Source organism: Triticum urartu, chromosome 2A (genome assembly GCF_056163025.1).
Source record: "Triticum urartu cultivar PI428250 chromosome 2A, HENAU_Tu73, whole genome shotgun sequence".
Lineage (NCBI taxonomy): Eukaryota > Viridiplantae > Streptophyta > Magnoliopsida > Poales > Poaceae > Triticum > Triticum urartu.
In genome coordinates this window covers 670,833,724-670,849,283 of record NC_141874.1, presented here as the reverse complement: position 1 = coordinate 670,849,283, position 15,560 = coordinate 670,833,724, and the positions used below count along the sequence as shown (strand labels likewise).

Below are 15,560 nucleotides of genomic sequence, written 5' to 3'. Positions count from 1 at the left end.
TTATTTGCCGCCTGCAAGCGGAAAATAGGCGAGATGACGCCTGCGTGGGAATCAAGTTGGGCCGGCCTAGTGAGTGATTTCGGTTTGGGGAGCAACTAGTTAACGAGCCCTCCTTCGGGAGCCTCGTAACGATCAGCGCCACTTGACGCGCTCTCAGCCATTCGCCACGTGTCGCGCTCTGGACGTTCCCTTCGGATTTTGTTTTTTTATTTTTCTGCACGCGTTTTCGGCTTTTTAAACGGTTTTTTTTCTGCTTTTTTCGACGTTTTGGTTTTCTCCCGGTCTTTCTTAGCTTTTCGATCAAAAAAAAATTTACATGAAAAAAACACGTTTTCTTTTTTTTCCTTTCACGAAAGTCACGGTTTTTTTCGCAAAGAGGCACGGTTGTGCTCTAGTGAGAGTCACGGCCGTGCCTTTCGGAAACGAAAAAAACGTGTTTTCTGGTTTTTTTTCTTTCGCGAGAGTCACGGTTTTGCTTCCGCGAGAGGCACGGTTGTGTTATTGCGAGAGTCACGGCCTTGCCTCTCGGAAAGGGAAAAACAAAAGGTGTTTTCTTTTTTTTTCTTTCGCGAGAGTCACGGTTTTGCTTTCGCGAGAGGCACGGTTGTGCTTTCGCGAGTCACGGCCGTGCCTCTCGGAAAGGGAAAAACAAAATGTGTTTTCTGTTTTTTTTTCTTTCGCGAGAGTCACGGTTTTACTTCTGCGAGAGGCACGGTTGTGCTTTCGTGAGAGTCACGGCCGTGCCTCTTAGAAAGGGAAAAAAATACGTGTTTTCTGTTTTTTTCGCGAGAGTCACGGTTTTGCTTTCACGAGAGGCACGGCTGTGCTTTCGCGAGAGTCACGGTCGTGCCTCTCGGAAACGAAAAAAACGTGTTTTCTATTTTTTTCCTTCCACGAGAGTCACGGTTTTGCTTCCACAAAGAGGCACGGATGTGATTTCACGAGAGGCACGGGCGTGCCTCTTTCGAAAAGGGAAAAAACCGTGCTCCCGGTTCGATTTTTTCACCCGGTTTTTTTCATTAAAAAAAGTTCATCAAAACCTATCAACATGTGATCTAGTTTTGAAGATCTCGACGCGAGAAATCCAATGATGAAAACAGTTCAAGATTTGGACGCATGGTTTAAAAAATAAAACGTTTTGAATAAACGAATCTACGAAAAAAGGGAAAACTCCCCGGTTGCGACAAGTGGCGCGCTGCATGTACGCCACTTGTCGCAACATGAGAAAGTGGAGTGTTCTTTTCAACGAGTACTCCTTAATTAGTGATTTCGGTTTGTTTTCTGTTGTGATGTTTTTTCGTTTCCCTATTATGTTTTCAACATTCCCTTTTTCCCTTCGGGATTTATTTTATTTTTATTTGGGATTTTATTCTTGGTTTTTCTTCTCTGTTTTTTTCTTTATATAATTTTCTATACTATAAACATGTTCTAATATACAGGTGAACATTTTTATACTATATGGTATTTTTTTAAATATACAGTGAACATTTTTCATAAACGGCGAACTATTTTTTCTGAATGACATATTTTCTTATATAAGCATTGAACATTTTATAAAAATATATATGTTTTATTTCTTTTAATATAATTTTTTATATTTTTAGCTCCATAAACGAGATCCAACAATTGTTTTTCCGAGAAAAATAAAATAGGAAAGCTAAATAAAAAAAGAAAGAAAAACTCAACTCAAGTGAGGTTGTGTGAATGCGCTGGCCCATTTACACCGTCCTTCAGGTGCCGCCTCACCTATTTTCCCTCTACAGGCAAATTTATGGGAGGTCTAGGGTTTCGAGATTCGAGCTATTCAACTTGGCTCTTCTTGCCAAACAGTCATGTCGCCTACTACAGAATCTACAATCGTTAAGTGCTTAAATCCTCAAAGCTATCTATTTCCCCAATGAGACTATCCTATCGGCAAAACTGGGGACCAAGCCATCGCAGGTGTGGCACGCAATTATAGATGGCAGGGATGCCCTTTGCCAAGGTCTTATCGGGAGGATCGGGAATGGGCGTTCCATGTTGATTTGGGAGCACAACTGGTTGTCCAACATGGTGATGATGAGACCGATAACATGTCTATCAAATAATCCCCCAACTACAATCAATGAACTAAAATATCACACTAGCGCTAAGTGGATAGATGACCTGTTACAATAAGTTATTTTTGGCACCGAATGTAATACAATTCAGAGTATTCCATTGTGTACTAGGAACATGGAGGATTCTTGGGCTTGGAATTATGAGAAAAATGGCAGTTTCACAGTCAGGTCGGCGTACCGTATGTTGGTAGATACGAAGAGAAGGAAAGGGGACTGGCTCAAACAATGCAGGAAGGTCAAATTACGAAGAAGACGTGAAGGCGTGGACTTCGCTATGGTCGGTTCAAGTTCCTGGCAAAATCTAAAATTTCCTCTGGAGACTGGCCAGTTGTTCTATCCCAACAGAGGATGTCCGCCACCATGGAAACATGGCAGACGATGACAAGTGTCAACTATGCGGTGCACAGGATTCATAGCGGCAATCCCTCCTGGAGTGCTCAACGTCAAGGTGCGTCTGGGCATTAGCTGATGGAGAGGTGGTTGATCGTATTCAGACCATGAGGAAGCCAAATGCTAAAGGCTGGATTCTAGCTATGATAGAGATCTTACCACACAAGCAGCTTATAGAGCTGGTTGTCACACTATGGTCAATATGGAGAGTTAGACAAAATGCTATCCATGAAGGCGTGTGCTACAGAGCCCCCATGCTACTCATTCCTTTGTGACTAGCTTCATTACTGAGATGGAAGCCTTACAACGATCAGTGAAAGCCGGTGGTGCACCCACATGGACTGGTTCCAATTCAAGGCAAGCATGGAATAACCTGGTGCAGGTTTGGTGAAGATCCATGCCAATGGTCTTTTTTTTCTAGAGCTGGTGATCGAGGAGTTGCAGCTGCGCTCTGCAGAGATAGTAGTGGTGTTTTCTTGGTCTCCTTGGCCTTGATTGTATCCGAAACTGCTGACCCGACAATTCTTGAATCTATGATGCGTTGGGATTGTCGCGAATACTATCAAAGACGCGATCCCCTATATTTATGGGCTATCAAGAACATGCTCTTCCACACGCTCCGCGTATGCAAAGACCATCTGCATAGAGGTTGTTGTAGGTTGTCTTCAGTCTCCACGTAGGATAAACTTTTTAGCTTGGTCGACAAGAAGCTGTTGTAGGTTTTCTTCAGTCTCCACGTAGTACGCCAGCGAGCAGCCGGGCCACATGGAATTGTCCACAATAGCTGTACCTGAGGCCAGACCCCTTTGCCTCTTTTGTTTCGCAACCTGTACGTTATTCAAACACAAGATCTTCTTTATTATCTAAAAATAACTTCAGATCTTCTCGGTCAGCGTCATCGGGCTATAAGTTCGGGGTAGGTTTCGGTTTGTGGTGTAGTTGAGTCTGAATGCGGCCATCTTCAGCAAGACAAAGGTTCATGTGTCGGTTGAGGCTTTTGAACAGATTTTCTTTCCGTAGAACGAGACCCAATTGGTCATCACGTTGCATAAAAATATGTCGAACTAGTAAGTAGGTGAATATATTTTCATCTTCTGTACGTAGTTTGCTCATGCATGGAACAGGGACCGGGGATGGGAAGCCGTCGTTGTTATGTTTAGAGTGAATTCCGGCTTTTACCCTCTATTTTGACATTTTTGACACTAATTACTCCATTTAGCAAGTTTTCATCTGTTTTACCTCATTTAGCAAAACTGTTGCCATAATTTACCCCGTTTAAAATTTTGTGAGCGTTCTGATTTGTGTGTCACAATTGTCTGGTCCAGCTGGCATGCCACATCAGTAGTTTTTCCTGGCTATTTTTCTCACCGCTGAACCGGGCCGCGCAGCTTCTCCTGACTGGCCCGGCCCGATGAAGGCCGCTCATGTCGTGTCCAACACACAGCGCTCGAGTCAGCCACTCGCCTCGAGTCGCTTCTCGCTTGTGTTGCTCACCCCCAATTGATGCATCGCCCGTCTAAGCTTCCGCTGCACGCTCCCGCCAGGCTTGCTCGAAAATACATGATTTCATATTATATCAGTATATTTACACCACTTTAATCTGATCCACAAAGTCATGCATATATTTACATCACTTTAATCTGATCCACAGAATCATCCATACTTAAGGTTATATATGATAATACTGAAGAAAAACATACATGATTTCAGATTATATCATTAACAATTTCTCCTGTAATTTATTCAATGGTAACATGTCATGCTAATCAAGTTCAGTCATCTCATCAGAATACTTCTTCAAACCTAACTACCAAGGGTGAGAAACTGGGAATGCGGTCATGCATATGGGAGTGGAGAAGACATGTCATATACCGGCTGCCACCCATTGCCTGCCGTTCGTCGGCTACGTCATCCTGCCCCATCCTAGCAAAGGAGGCAGTAGTTTGGGGCAGGATTGTGTGTGTGATTGGAAGGAATTAATATGAGTGATGTGTGCAGTGAATAATGGAGGCCAACATGGTGCGGCCCAACTCGAGCGTTGTGCATTGGACATGAGCGACCTGATCTGGTGAGCTCATATCAGGCCGGACTGGTCGGGAGAAGCTACAAGGACACGTTCAGCAAGAAGAAAACCGTCAATCTGACGTGCTAGCTGGACCAGATAATTGGAATCCGCTGATGATAACACACACAAAAAAATTAAACAGGGTAAATTGTGGCAACAATTTCGCTAAATAGGGTAAAACGGATGAATTCACGTTAGATGGGGTAAATGCTGTCAAAATTTTCAAAATAAGGGGTAAAAACCGGAATTCACTCTCATGTTTATTCAGTCAAGTAACAGATGGTATCTTCGTCAGTCCTGCTGAAACATTCTCTCTTGTTATGGGTACGTTGAACCTCTCAACAACTATGTAACAACGCTGTCGCCTCTGGTCTACGTGCAAACATATTCAAGGATGCTTCGGATTTTCATGCGCTCATGATGCTTCTTTCATCATCTCCCGTAGAACAACTGAACAAGACCGAAGTTGTCGTCTCTTTACGTGAGTATCTCCAACGCCCCCAAACCTCCGACATGCGTCTGAACCGCGTTGTCCGGACAGTTAAAGCCATCCAACGCGGGTCTGTATAGGTCCGTGACGCGGTTTGGATACTATGTTTCTCACAAATCGGAGACAACCATGGGGGTTTTGCGAGAGTCCGGACCGGTCTCACGCCCTCTTCTGACCGCCCTGCCTCCCAAAAAAAACCTCCCCCTCCCACGCGTTTTCGGTCAGCGCCGCTTCAGAGCATCAGCGTCCGCATTCATGCCTGGCCAGAGCGGACGTGACCTTTCATTGGCGCCAGCATTGAAGCGGCGTGCCAACCGAGAGAGCGTCGCAGGCGACTTCTGCGCGTTCAAATGACATGACTGCCGCCCGTCCGTCCGTCTATCGCCCACATTGATGGCACATGGTTGCCAAGACGTCTCTTCCAGCGCCACACGTCCGTCCCTCTACTGCCTACCGTTGCTATATAAACCGTTCCCCCGACCATAGCCTCAGTCATGCACCTGTGATCCCTCTCCGCACCACTCCTACCGTGGATTCATCCCCGACAAAGCTCTTTGGGACGGGCTGACGTCGAATAAGAAGAAGATTGCCGCCATTGTTGCAGGCTAGCTGGCCGGCAGGCAACCGGAGGACGGCGAGGTCCTAATGGAGGACGTTGCCGACGACAAACCAGAGCCACCCTCCTCCTCCTCCACACCACCCTTGCCGGTACATTGCACCATGACCATCGGCGAGGCCCGTGCCCATTACATGAACATGGTGCGGGAGGAGCAGTTCCAGGAGGCGCAGGCCGCCGCCTATAACAACTGCCTCCTGCAAGAGCACGTGTAGGCGGAGGAGGAGCTCTCCACCAGCAGGGCTGTCGCCCCGGATGCGGACCTGGCGGAGCAAGAGGTGCTGCTCGAGTCCTACCGCGAGATCCGCCTCGCCCGCTGGCGGTACCGCCAGAGGTGGCACCTGCCTACAAGGAGAACGACGATGTGGGCGACGCGGTGTTCGGCCAGAACGACGGCGAGGAGGAAGACATCGCCAGTCCGTGCCCCGCCTCGATGACCACGAAGCCGGCACGTCCGCGGGCTCCACCGACAGCAAGGATGAGTAGTGCACGGTAGGTCGCCGCCGCTTGTGTCCCAGGAAGGCCACTGCTCTTCCCCTCCTGTCGACGTCAAGCTTGGTGGGCTCAATATCGTGGGCCGATTAGTTGCTTGGCGGCGATGTGGAGGCGGACAACTTCACTTCCCGGGCCACCGGAGGCGGAGGTTACAGAGGCGGAATTGGAGAGCGCCGAGGTGGAATTGGAGACCATGAAGCTTTAGTTCTCGGGGCTAATTAGCCGGACACGAGGAACGGGCGCTGGCGACCATTTAGATTAGGTATTAATTATAACTTCAGAGCTGGACTAGCACCGCTTTGATGTAAATGTAATGAAATTCGTTATGTTTATATGAAATTGGGACGTGTTTATATGAAATCCGCCCTTTTGATCGAATTTCGTCCGGTTGGTTCGAGTTGTAGTCAAAATGTATGCAACTACGGTTGGACGGCGGCCTCCCGCATCCGTGTCCGCGGACTGGTCCCCCTGTTCACGGATGGATGCGGGAGAAAATTTACGGGTTGCCATTGGATATGCCCTTATATAGGACATCTCATATGCATAGCCCATTTTTTCCTCCCCATATGTTTGTCTGCACAGTCCGAATATGTCGAGACACAAAGAAAAAAATCTAAGGGATAAACTGTTCGCAATATCTCGCTTTAGAGATAGATTTCTTTATTATCTAAGCTAGCTAAACGCCCGAAACATAATAAGCTAGGCCTCCGTCGATTTAGCCAAAGCATGCCTGGAGAAAATAATGGGAGTCGGTATCCCTTAAACGCTGTGTTTCCTCTTCTTTACGGTGGCTTCTTCTTAAATGAAGGAAGATCTCTGCTGCGCTTATGTCACCCAAACTGAACACATGGGCTCCACCTAAAAATTTCTTATCCCCAGCCCATGCTCCATTCTATCCGCGCTTGCTCTGCCTTTTCACCAAACCCTAGTGCCATACAACCCACCTTCCGCCCCCAACCGTAGCACCGTCCAACCCACCCTCTGCCACTGTCATGGGGTGCACCCCGGAGGAGCAGGGCCGGGCCGAGAGGCGGGCACGATCATGGACAACTTGGCTATTTGACGTGTACTAGTCCGACACGCCTTCCTTCCTCATGCACTCAGACTTCTTCGACGGTTGATCAAGTAGTCGAGTGATGTCCCAGCTGCTGATCCAATCAGCACAGTGTTTCGCCTTTGACGGAGGGGTTGGAAAGCATGAGTTGGGAGCTTCTCGAGGCGAAGGACGATGAGGAGCTTGCCCTCCACCTAGCAATATTCCCGACGCCAAGGGACGCGATTGACCGCGTGCAATATCCCCACCATCGCGATAGGGGGTGAGCTCGTGCGGCAAAACCAACTTCGTTGGCGCGTCCGGCTTGCTCAACACATCTAGCTCGTGTTGTGCTTTGATCTTGCACGCCGCAGTGTCCTCCTCCGATGAGGAGCAAGTCATCTACAGTATCCTCTAGCGGTCCTTGACTACAAGAAGATGGATGCCCATTGCCACCACTGGAAGAAACGCGAAGGAACTCGAGGAGGGGATCGAGGCATCCAGACACTAAGCCGCCTAGCCCCCTAACCCCTTGCTAAACAACAATCCGCTGCAATCCAAGGCACAACATCCACCTTCACTTTGGACGCTGGTAAACTACCATTGTATGTTTATAATGAATGTCCTAGGTTGGTTTGTCAATGAACAATGTTGTATGATTTATATGCGAGACCAATGTGCTATCCTAGGTCCATGTTTATGTGAATTAGGTGCTATGATTTTTATGTGAAACAATGTTGTATGTGTGTACATGCAATCTATGTCAAATGTCCACACAATGATCCATGCAAATGCAAAAATGACTGTTATTCCTGGACAAATGGGGAGGGCTTTTGATGCATGCGTCTGAAGATGCATTTATGTCCAATAGGGAAATTACTCATCTTGTGTGAGTCAACACCTAACACATTCGCCTTTCCAGATATGTTAAACCTGGCATCACGCTTTGTGGGTTATATTTTTTGTTCGATAGTAAAAAGCATCACAAACATGTGTTGTTCGTTCCCATGCAGTATGATGGGCTAGGTGACATTGGTAATTGAAGTATATTAAAGAAGCACTTTACCAAACATGTGTATAAAAAACATGATAAGAGCAAACTTGCAGATGAAAGCATATTCTACCCACCTTTTGAACTTTGGAGACAACACTTCCCACTATTTTTACCTTGCTAAATGCCAAAGTATTGGTCCAAATATTGTTGACCAACACTACTGTTGTCCTCGAAAGGGAATTTGCGCTCAACTTACTCCATTATGAATGTAATCTCCAGTACTTTACTAAAAGCCGAATTCAGATGAACATTTGTTTATGGGACCACTTATCAGTCAGTTAACCGAAAAAATATCAGTCAATTGATTTTTCAAATGAGTGACTCCTAGCCGTTGGATAAAAAAATGAGCAGTTAGGTATTCTTTTTATTCCTCCAACCGTTTTCTTCTCATCCAATGTTTATCTTCTTCCTCTGATGGTAGCGACATCGCAGTCCGTTGTTGCTTGCCGCACCATTTCTGCCTCTGACGAGATCGCCACCTACAAACAGGTGAAAACAAAAGGCCCTCACCCCCCATTCACCCGCACCAACTAAAAAGGAACTCCCCACTCCCCCCCACCCCACCCCACCCCACCCACCCGCACCAACTAAAAAGGAGCTCCCCACTCCCCCCCCCCCCCCCCCCTCCTCGCCTCTACTGATGACGCCATGGCCAGCCGCATTGTCCCCATCTTTGGCGAGGTCCACACTCGGCCTCACCGTGGGCGCCACAGCCGGCCACGCCATTCTCATCTCAGCCTCAGAGCTCCGCAGCGCATTGTTGAGGAAATCGACCGATCCAATATATGTTTTGGGTTGCCTAAGGAATAGTGAACACGTTAGTTATGTTTGATCCCATATTCTTAGTCAGCAAGAGGAAGAACACTACACGTGATAAAAACGCATTATTGCGTAATTCTTCTGTTGGGAGATAAATTATTTCGTTCACGAAATGCATATACGAAGGAAGGGACGTTGTTGAAGGAAGGTACGTAGCTACCCGTAGTATATTATGCATATCAGAGGATCAGATAAAAATCCAGCCAAGAGTGGCGTAACAATCCACGGAAAGAACTGCTCTACGTTTTGTACACTAATGGAGTAGTAGTCTACTACTGTAAGGACGTGTGCTGATATATTATTGCTGGAAAACATGACATGGATCGCGTCGATTACGACCCCAAATCCCAAAGACCAAGCAAAAGCATATCAACGTCGCGGGTTGCCGTCTCTGGACGAAACAACAGTTCATGCAGGCGCACGGTAAGTTTGATGCGCTCTCGATGTTACAGTGCACGAACATGTCAAAGCAAAGGCAAAGTGCGAACTCCAGTGGTAAACTAAGGCGTCTGACTCGGCAATCAGGATAGTTTCTTACAGATGGTAAATGCCGGGGAAAGAACGAAATGCAGTGGGCTTTGACCGCTATCCTTTAGCAGCTGATGTAGCTGGAAGTAGCGGCTAGGTGAGTGCACTTTTATTTTATGTTTGGTGGGTGCGTCTTTGTTTGACCATACTATAATTCTGAACTCATCTACGTAACAAAAAATGTTGAACTGGTAAATCCGGCATCTTACATAATCTTGGACCGTAACCAACCCATCTGCCAAGAGATACTTACTCCGTCTGTCGGAGGGAGTGCAATCCTCCATGGCAATGGCATTGAAGGAGTGGACTGAATGTTCTCCTGAGAGTGATCGAACGAGACAAAAGCTGGACCGAGGTAAACCGGGCACGTTTGTGAAGGAGGACCGGGCGCGGCGCAGTAAAGCTCGATGGAAAACTTGCCACGCTGTCATGGAAAAAGCGCAGAACATAGGCATGCACTTTTGTCTCACCCTGATGTAACAGTTAGTAGCCGCTAGCCCGCTAGGTGCATGGAATCACAGGGGCGGTCCTCTGGTGCATATCCGATCGACGTCTTTCTGGATGGTGTGCGTCCTTCCTCGTTGTACCGCGCTGAAAGTCTGAACTTAGTCTGCATGTAGCATTTCATCTCTACTGGTGCCGATCACCAAATACTTATCTCCCCGCCTTATCCGCGGATGAACTGGATACTTATCCGAGAGTGAAAGTAACAGGGCCAGATCCTTCCTTGCTAGCGCCAAGGCATATCAAGCACGTTTACATACACAAGTGGGCTGGGCGCAGTAAAGTTCCCCCGGGAAAGTTGCCACGGCGGCTCCCCGTCCTGAAAAAAGTGCAGACCCCACGCAAAAGCTTTCGTGAAGCTAGGATTATCGCACGCAAAACCCCTCCCGTCTCACAAGTTGGCGATCCCTGGAGTCGCGCAGACGCAAACACAGCGGCAGCAGGGAAACTTCCTGTGTCGTCGTCGTCAGTGAGCGGGCAAAAGCACAAGGTCCATCAGGGCCGGGCCGGTCATATTCTAGTACCACTACGACCACAGCTACCGCCTGCTACCACGATCGATCATCGATGGTGCTTCTGCGTGCACAAGACTAGTATTACGCATGTGCCCATTTCATGCATTTATCCTTTGCCGGGGCCGCGTTTTCGTCGCCGTGCGATCCCACTGCTTCGTCTCACCGGGACCCGTTCTCCCTCGCGTCGTCGGCTAATGTGCACGCCTGCGTATATATAAGCCCCGTTGCTCTGCCTCTTGCTTCCAACTCACCTTCAAGGCTCTCACCCGAGCCAAAAAAGTCACAAGGCGCTAGCTATAGCTTAATATCGGTGGCCATATTTTGTTCGATTCACTTCATCCTGAGGTTTAGCAGGAGCTTGATATCGGTGCGGCAATGGACGCCATGGAAAGAGGACAGGGCTCGCCGCGGCTGCCAAAGGTACGCACGCCGATCGTGATCGATCGATCATCAGTCATAAACGAACCACGTGCCCCTGATTTCAGATGTCTAACGAACTTGCGGCACAATTTTTTACAGAGCCGGGGCTCAAAGATCGACGAGGAAAGCCTCAGGGTGCCGCTGATAGAGAGCAAGAAAACCGGCAGCCGGGCGCCGGCGGTGGTCCTCGGGTTCGAGTGCCTCGAGAGCACGGCCTTCAACGGCGTCGCCACCAACCTGGTGCTGTACCTGGAGAGTGTCCTGCACGGCAGCGGCCTCGCCAGCGCCTCCAACGTCACCACCTGGATCGGCACCAGCTTCCTCACGCCCGTCCTCGGCGCCATCCTCGCCGACACCTTCTGGGGCAACTACAACACCATCCTCGTCTCCCTCGTCGTCTACCTTCTGGTAAGCACACACCCAAACCATAACCCTTGACATGGCGTGGCAGCTTCTTCCTCCATGCTCCATGCATGAGCTTAACTAACTTGGCTGCTGCGCTTGGTCTCTCCAGGGTATGATGCTCATCACCTTCTCTGCGCTCCTGCCGACCACCGAGCTGTGCGGGCTGGGCTCGTCGTGCCACCCGATGTTCGGCGCGCACACCGTCGCCTTCTCCGGCCTCTACCTCGTGGCGTTCGGCAGCGGCGGCGTGCGCGCGGCGCTGCTGCCGTTCGGCGCGGAGCAGTTCGACGACGACAACGCCGTGGACCGGGAGCGGAAGATGGCATTCTTCAGCTGGTTCTACATCTGCGTCGACTTCGGCATGATCGTGTCCGGGCTCTTCCTCGTGTGGATCCAGCAGAACGTCAGCTGGGGCCTCGGCTTCGGCATCGCCACGGCCTGCATCGCGCTCGCCTTCGTCGGCTTCGTGCTTTTCACGCCCATGTACAAGCGCAGCATGCCGACCGGCAGCCCGTTCAAGAGCCTGTGCCAGGTCCTGGTCGCCGCGTGCAGGAAGGTCACCCTCCGCGTCCCCGCCGACGCCGCCGTCCTCTACGAGGTCAGCGACAAGATCGACCAGCCCAGGATCGCGCACACCAAGGAGTTCACGTTCCTCGACAAGGCGGCCGTGGTCGCGGACTCGGACCTGGAGGAGGTGACGAACGTCGACGCCGCGGCGGCGGCCGCGGGCTCGTGGAGGCTGTGCACGGTGACGCAGGTGGAGGAGCTCAAGATCCTGATGCGGCTGCTGCCGATCTGGGCGACGAGCATCGTGCTGTCCGCGGCGTACGCGCAGCTCAACACCACGTTCGTGCAGCAGGGCAGCGCCATGGACATGCGGGTCATGTCCTTCACCATCCCGGCCGCGTCCATGGTGTCCTTCGAGGTGATCTGCGTCCTGGCGTGGGTGCTGCTCTACGGCTCGGTGATCGTGCCGGCGCTCAGGAGACTGTCCCCAGCGAGCGGCGAGCCGTCGCAGCTGCGGCGGATGGGCGCCGGGCGGCTGCTCATGGCGTTCGCGATGGCCGTGGCGGCACTGGTGGAGATGAGGAGGCTGGAGGCCGCCGGGAGCGGGGAGTCGATCAGCATCGGGTGGCAGATGCCGCAGTACTTCGTGCTGGCCGGCGGGGAGGTGTTCTGCTACATCGCGCAGCTGGAGTTCTTCTACAGCGAGGCGCCGGAGTCGATGAAGAGCATGTGCACGTCCTTCGCGCTGCTCACCGTGGCGCTGGGCAGCTACGCGAGCTCGCTGATCTACGCCGTGGTGGACGCGCTCACGGCCACCGGCGGCCGGCCTGGGTGGATATCGGACAACCTCAACGAGGGGCACCTCGACTACTTCTTCTGGACCATGGCGGCGCTGTGCACGCTCAACTTCGTCGTGTACAGCGCCTTCGCTAGGAACTACCAGGTGAAGACGGTCGTGTCGTGATCGTGTTCGTTCCTTATTCGTCGGCGTACATAAAGGGGTCATCGGATTTCGCACTGCAACACGCAGTGCGGTGGTACAAAAGATTTGTTTTGTTCTTGTTGCAGAATTCAAAAGGTTCTTTCTTTAGGTAGTGCGTTATAAAAGATTTTTAGAACTAGTTTGGTATGGTGTAATTACGGCAACACACAACAGCAACCGGGTCTGTATAGTGTGTACTCCCTCCGTCCCTGAATATAAAACATTTTGACGGTTCAAATTGAACTGCCAGAACATCATGGCATTCAACGTCATATATTTAGAAAGAGAGGGAATAGTTTTCTTCATTTTATTTTCTATTCTTTTTTTAACATAGTACAGACATAGGTACTCTTATTTACGCGCATACACTTATCTCAATGAACACATACGCACACCCTACCCGAGCACCTAGGAGAGACCGAGGTGACATATCATTTTAAGATTGACGAAGTCATCAAAGACGCTTCATAGTCAATGAAACATCTCCACTTACTGAAAGCACATTGCTGAAAATCCTGAAATAAATCCATAAATAATGCGAGCACTAGGTTTTGAACCGTGATGAGCTGAGAATACCACTGTCCGCCTAACCATCCAACCGATGGTTGGTTTGCTGTCTTTTGCCAATGTGAGCTGAAACAAGCCGTCCATGTATTGTATGTTGTACTAGTTCTCGGGGTGGGTTACATACTCGGTCAGGGATATTTAGCCAGCTATTTTGTAGATAATAAAAATATATTCTAATATGTCTTACTATATCCCCAATACAAGACTCCTAAAATTGCATCGATCAACCATAGGTATATGTTTTTCACCTGATGATGTGCAAACGTTGGTAGATGGAGTGGTTGGTTCATATATGCCCTAGCTAGATTTCAAATACAATACGATACGTATATATGCTAGGCATGCATGAGAGGTGGACTGAGATACAATAGGCTTAGGAAGATACTTGTCTCGGATATCATAGTATGAAATATACAACGAATTTGTCAGAAAAAAACTAAAAATAGTTGGATGCCACTCATGTTCTATATCTAAATAGATAGCTCCCATTCACCTATTTCTCTCAACATACAAGCATATGACATCAACTTTCAACATACATGAAAAAAGACCCACTACAACATGCAACCATTTATAAGAAAAGGCCATATCAACATGAAACACATGCATGCGATTTTTTCTCTTCTATTATGATTTTCATATTATACAATAATTGAACTCCATAAACCATATGTATTTTCATTTCTAGTTTTCATATTATTACTTCAAATATTGATGTTCACACAGCCAATTCTTATTAAAAATATATTACAAAATATTTCCACAACAACGTGCGAGATATTGTCTCATATCCTAAATGTTGGGATTAAGAATACCCATTTGCTTGTCTAACCTAGAAGCTTTCGGCCAAACACCTGAAACATCCGTTTCTTTTTCACCCTAAGCAGGAACTAGTGCTTCGACCGATTTAAAGTCTAAATTATGAAATCATGCAATATTAAACTATGGACTTTCTGAAATCTTTTAACCTTGAATCTTGCACGGTTTTGGAAATTTATTTAACATTCAGAGTTCCAAGAATATAGAAAATTTTACATATGCACATAAGGATACACAAAATATGATATGTAAATTCTTTTTTGGAAACTGGCTATTTTCTTCACGGGAAATGAAAAGGTCAAGAGTAAATATATTTTAACATCTTTTTGTACAGTAGAAAAAAGGTTGCATTCGCGTGATTTTTTTTTTGTAGATTTTCAGTATGTAGCACTATCTGTGCTAATTAATTTCTTTGATTATTTATTTATTTAAAACTACAGAGGTATAAAATCGCCTGGACAACCAAGCAATAGTTTGGAGGGTAATTCATCCATTAGGGTTCCCAAAAATATTTGACAATTCATGGGTCTCAGGAACATTTTGAAGTGATAACAAACACAAATTTATCAACTGAAATAACCTAAATATACAAAAGATACAGGAGTAGTTGAATCTCTCTAGCTAACTTTTGCTCACGACACACAGTAATATTTTCAAAGAAGTTTGCAGGTTATCATTTCATAAACGAAAATGTTAACGCCCATATGCATGGGCGTTCGTCAACTCGTCCACACGCCTCCATCACCGTCCAGTAACTTCTATACGAATCTTGGCACGAATTAACTGATTTTGTATGCCACGTAGGACAACTCGCGCGTGTAGTGTGTGAGAGAGGTCGCCCACACATCCGTTTACCACATAAAGGGGCCAGTGTGTGTGGGCGTTTAGCAGTCCGTCCACACACCAGTATTCAGTCACGCACAAGGGCTGGTGTATGGGCGTTTGCCATCTCGTCCATACACCCGCCTCCTCTCCCACACCCAAGCTGTCAGTTGCCATGCGTTTTGCAGTGTACATAACAACTGCCCTAGTATGATTGCAAGCAGATGGCAACTATCTCTTTTTTTTATCCGAACATGTCAGTTGCCATATGTTTTGCACGGTACATGGCAAATTGTCCTAGCGTGCATGTAAGCAGATGACAACTCTTTCTTTTTAAATGGCAACTGCCCTAGCGTGCTTGTGAGCACATGGCAACTCTCTCTTTTACCTGAACATGTTTTTTGCCATGCCTTTTTTTGTAGCGCTACAT

At 48.0% G+C, this 15,560-nt stretch overlaps 1 protein-coding gene across 1 annotated transcript; it reads left to right on the top strand.

The window, feature by feature from the left end:
- Positions 1-10,839: 10,839 nt before the first annotated feature.
- On the top strand, positions 10,840-13,030 carry LOC125538149 (protein NRT1/ PTR FAMILY 8.3-like). Its single transcript, XM_048701445.2, has 3 exons — positions 10,840-11,028; positions 11,128-11,436; positions 11,543-13,030. Exons 1-3 carry the CDS (start codon positions 10,984-10,986, stop codon positions 12,902-12,904), a joined length of 1,716 nt encoding a protein of 571 aa, XP_048557402.2. The 5' UTR covers positions 10,840-10,983; the 3' UTR covers positions 12,905-13,030.
- Positions 13,031-15,560: the final 2,530 nt, after the last annotated feature.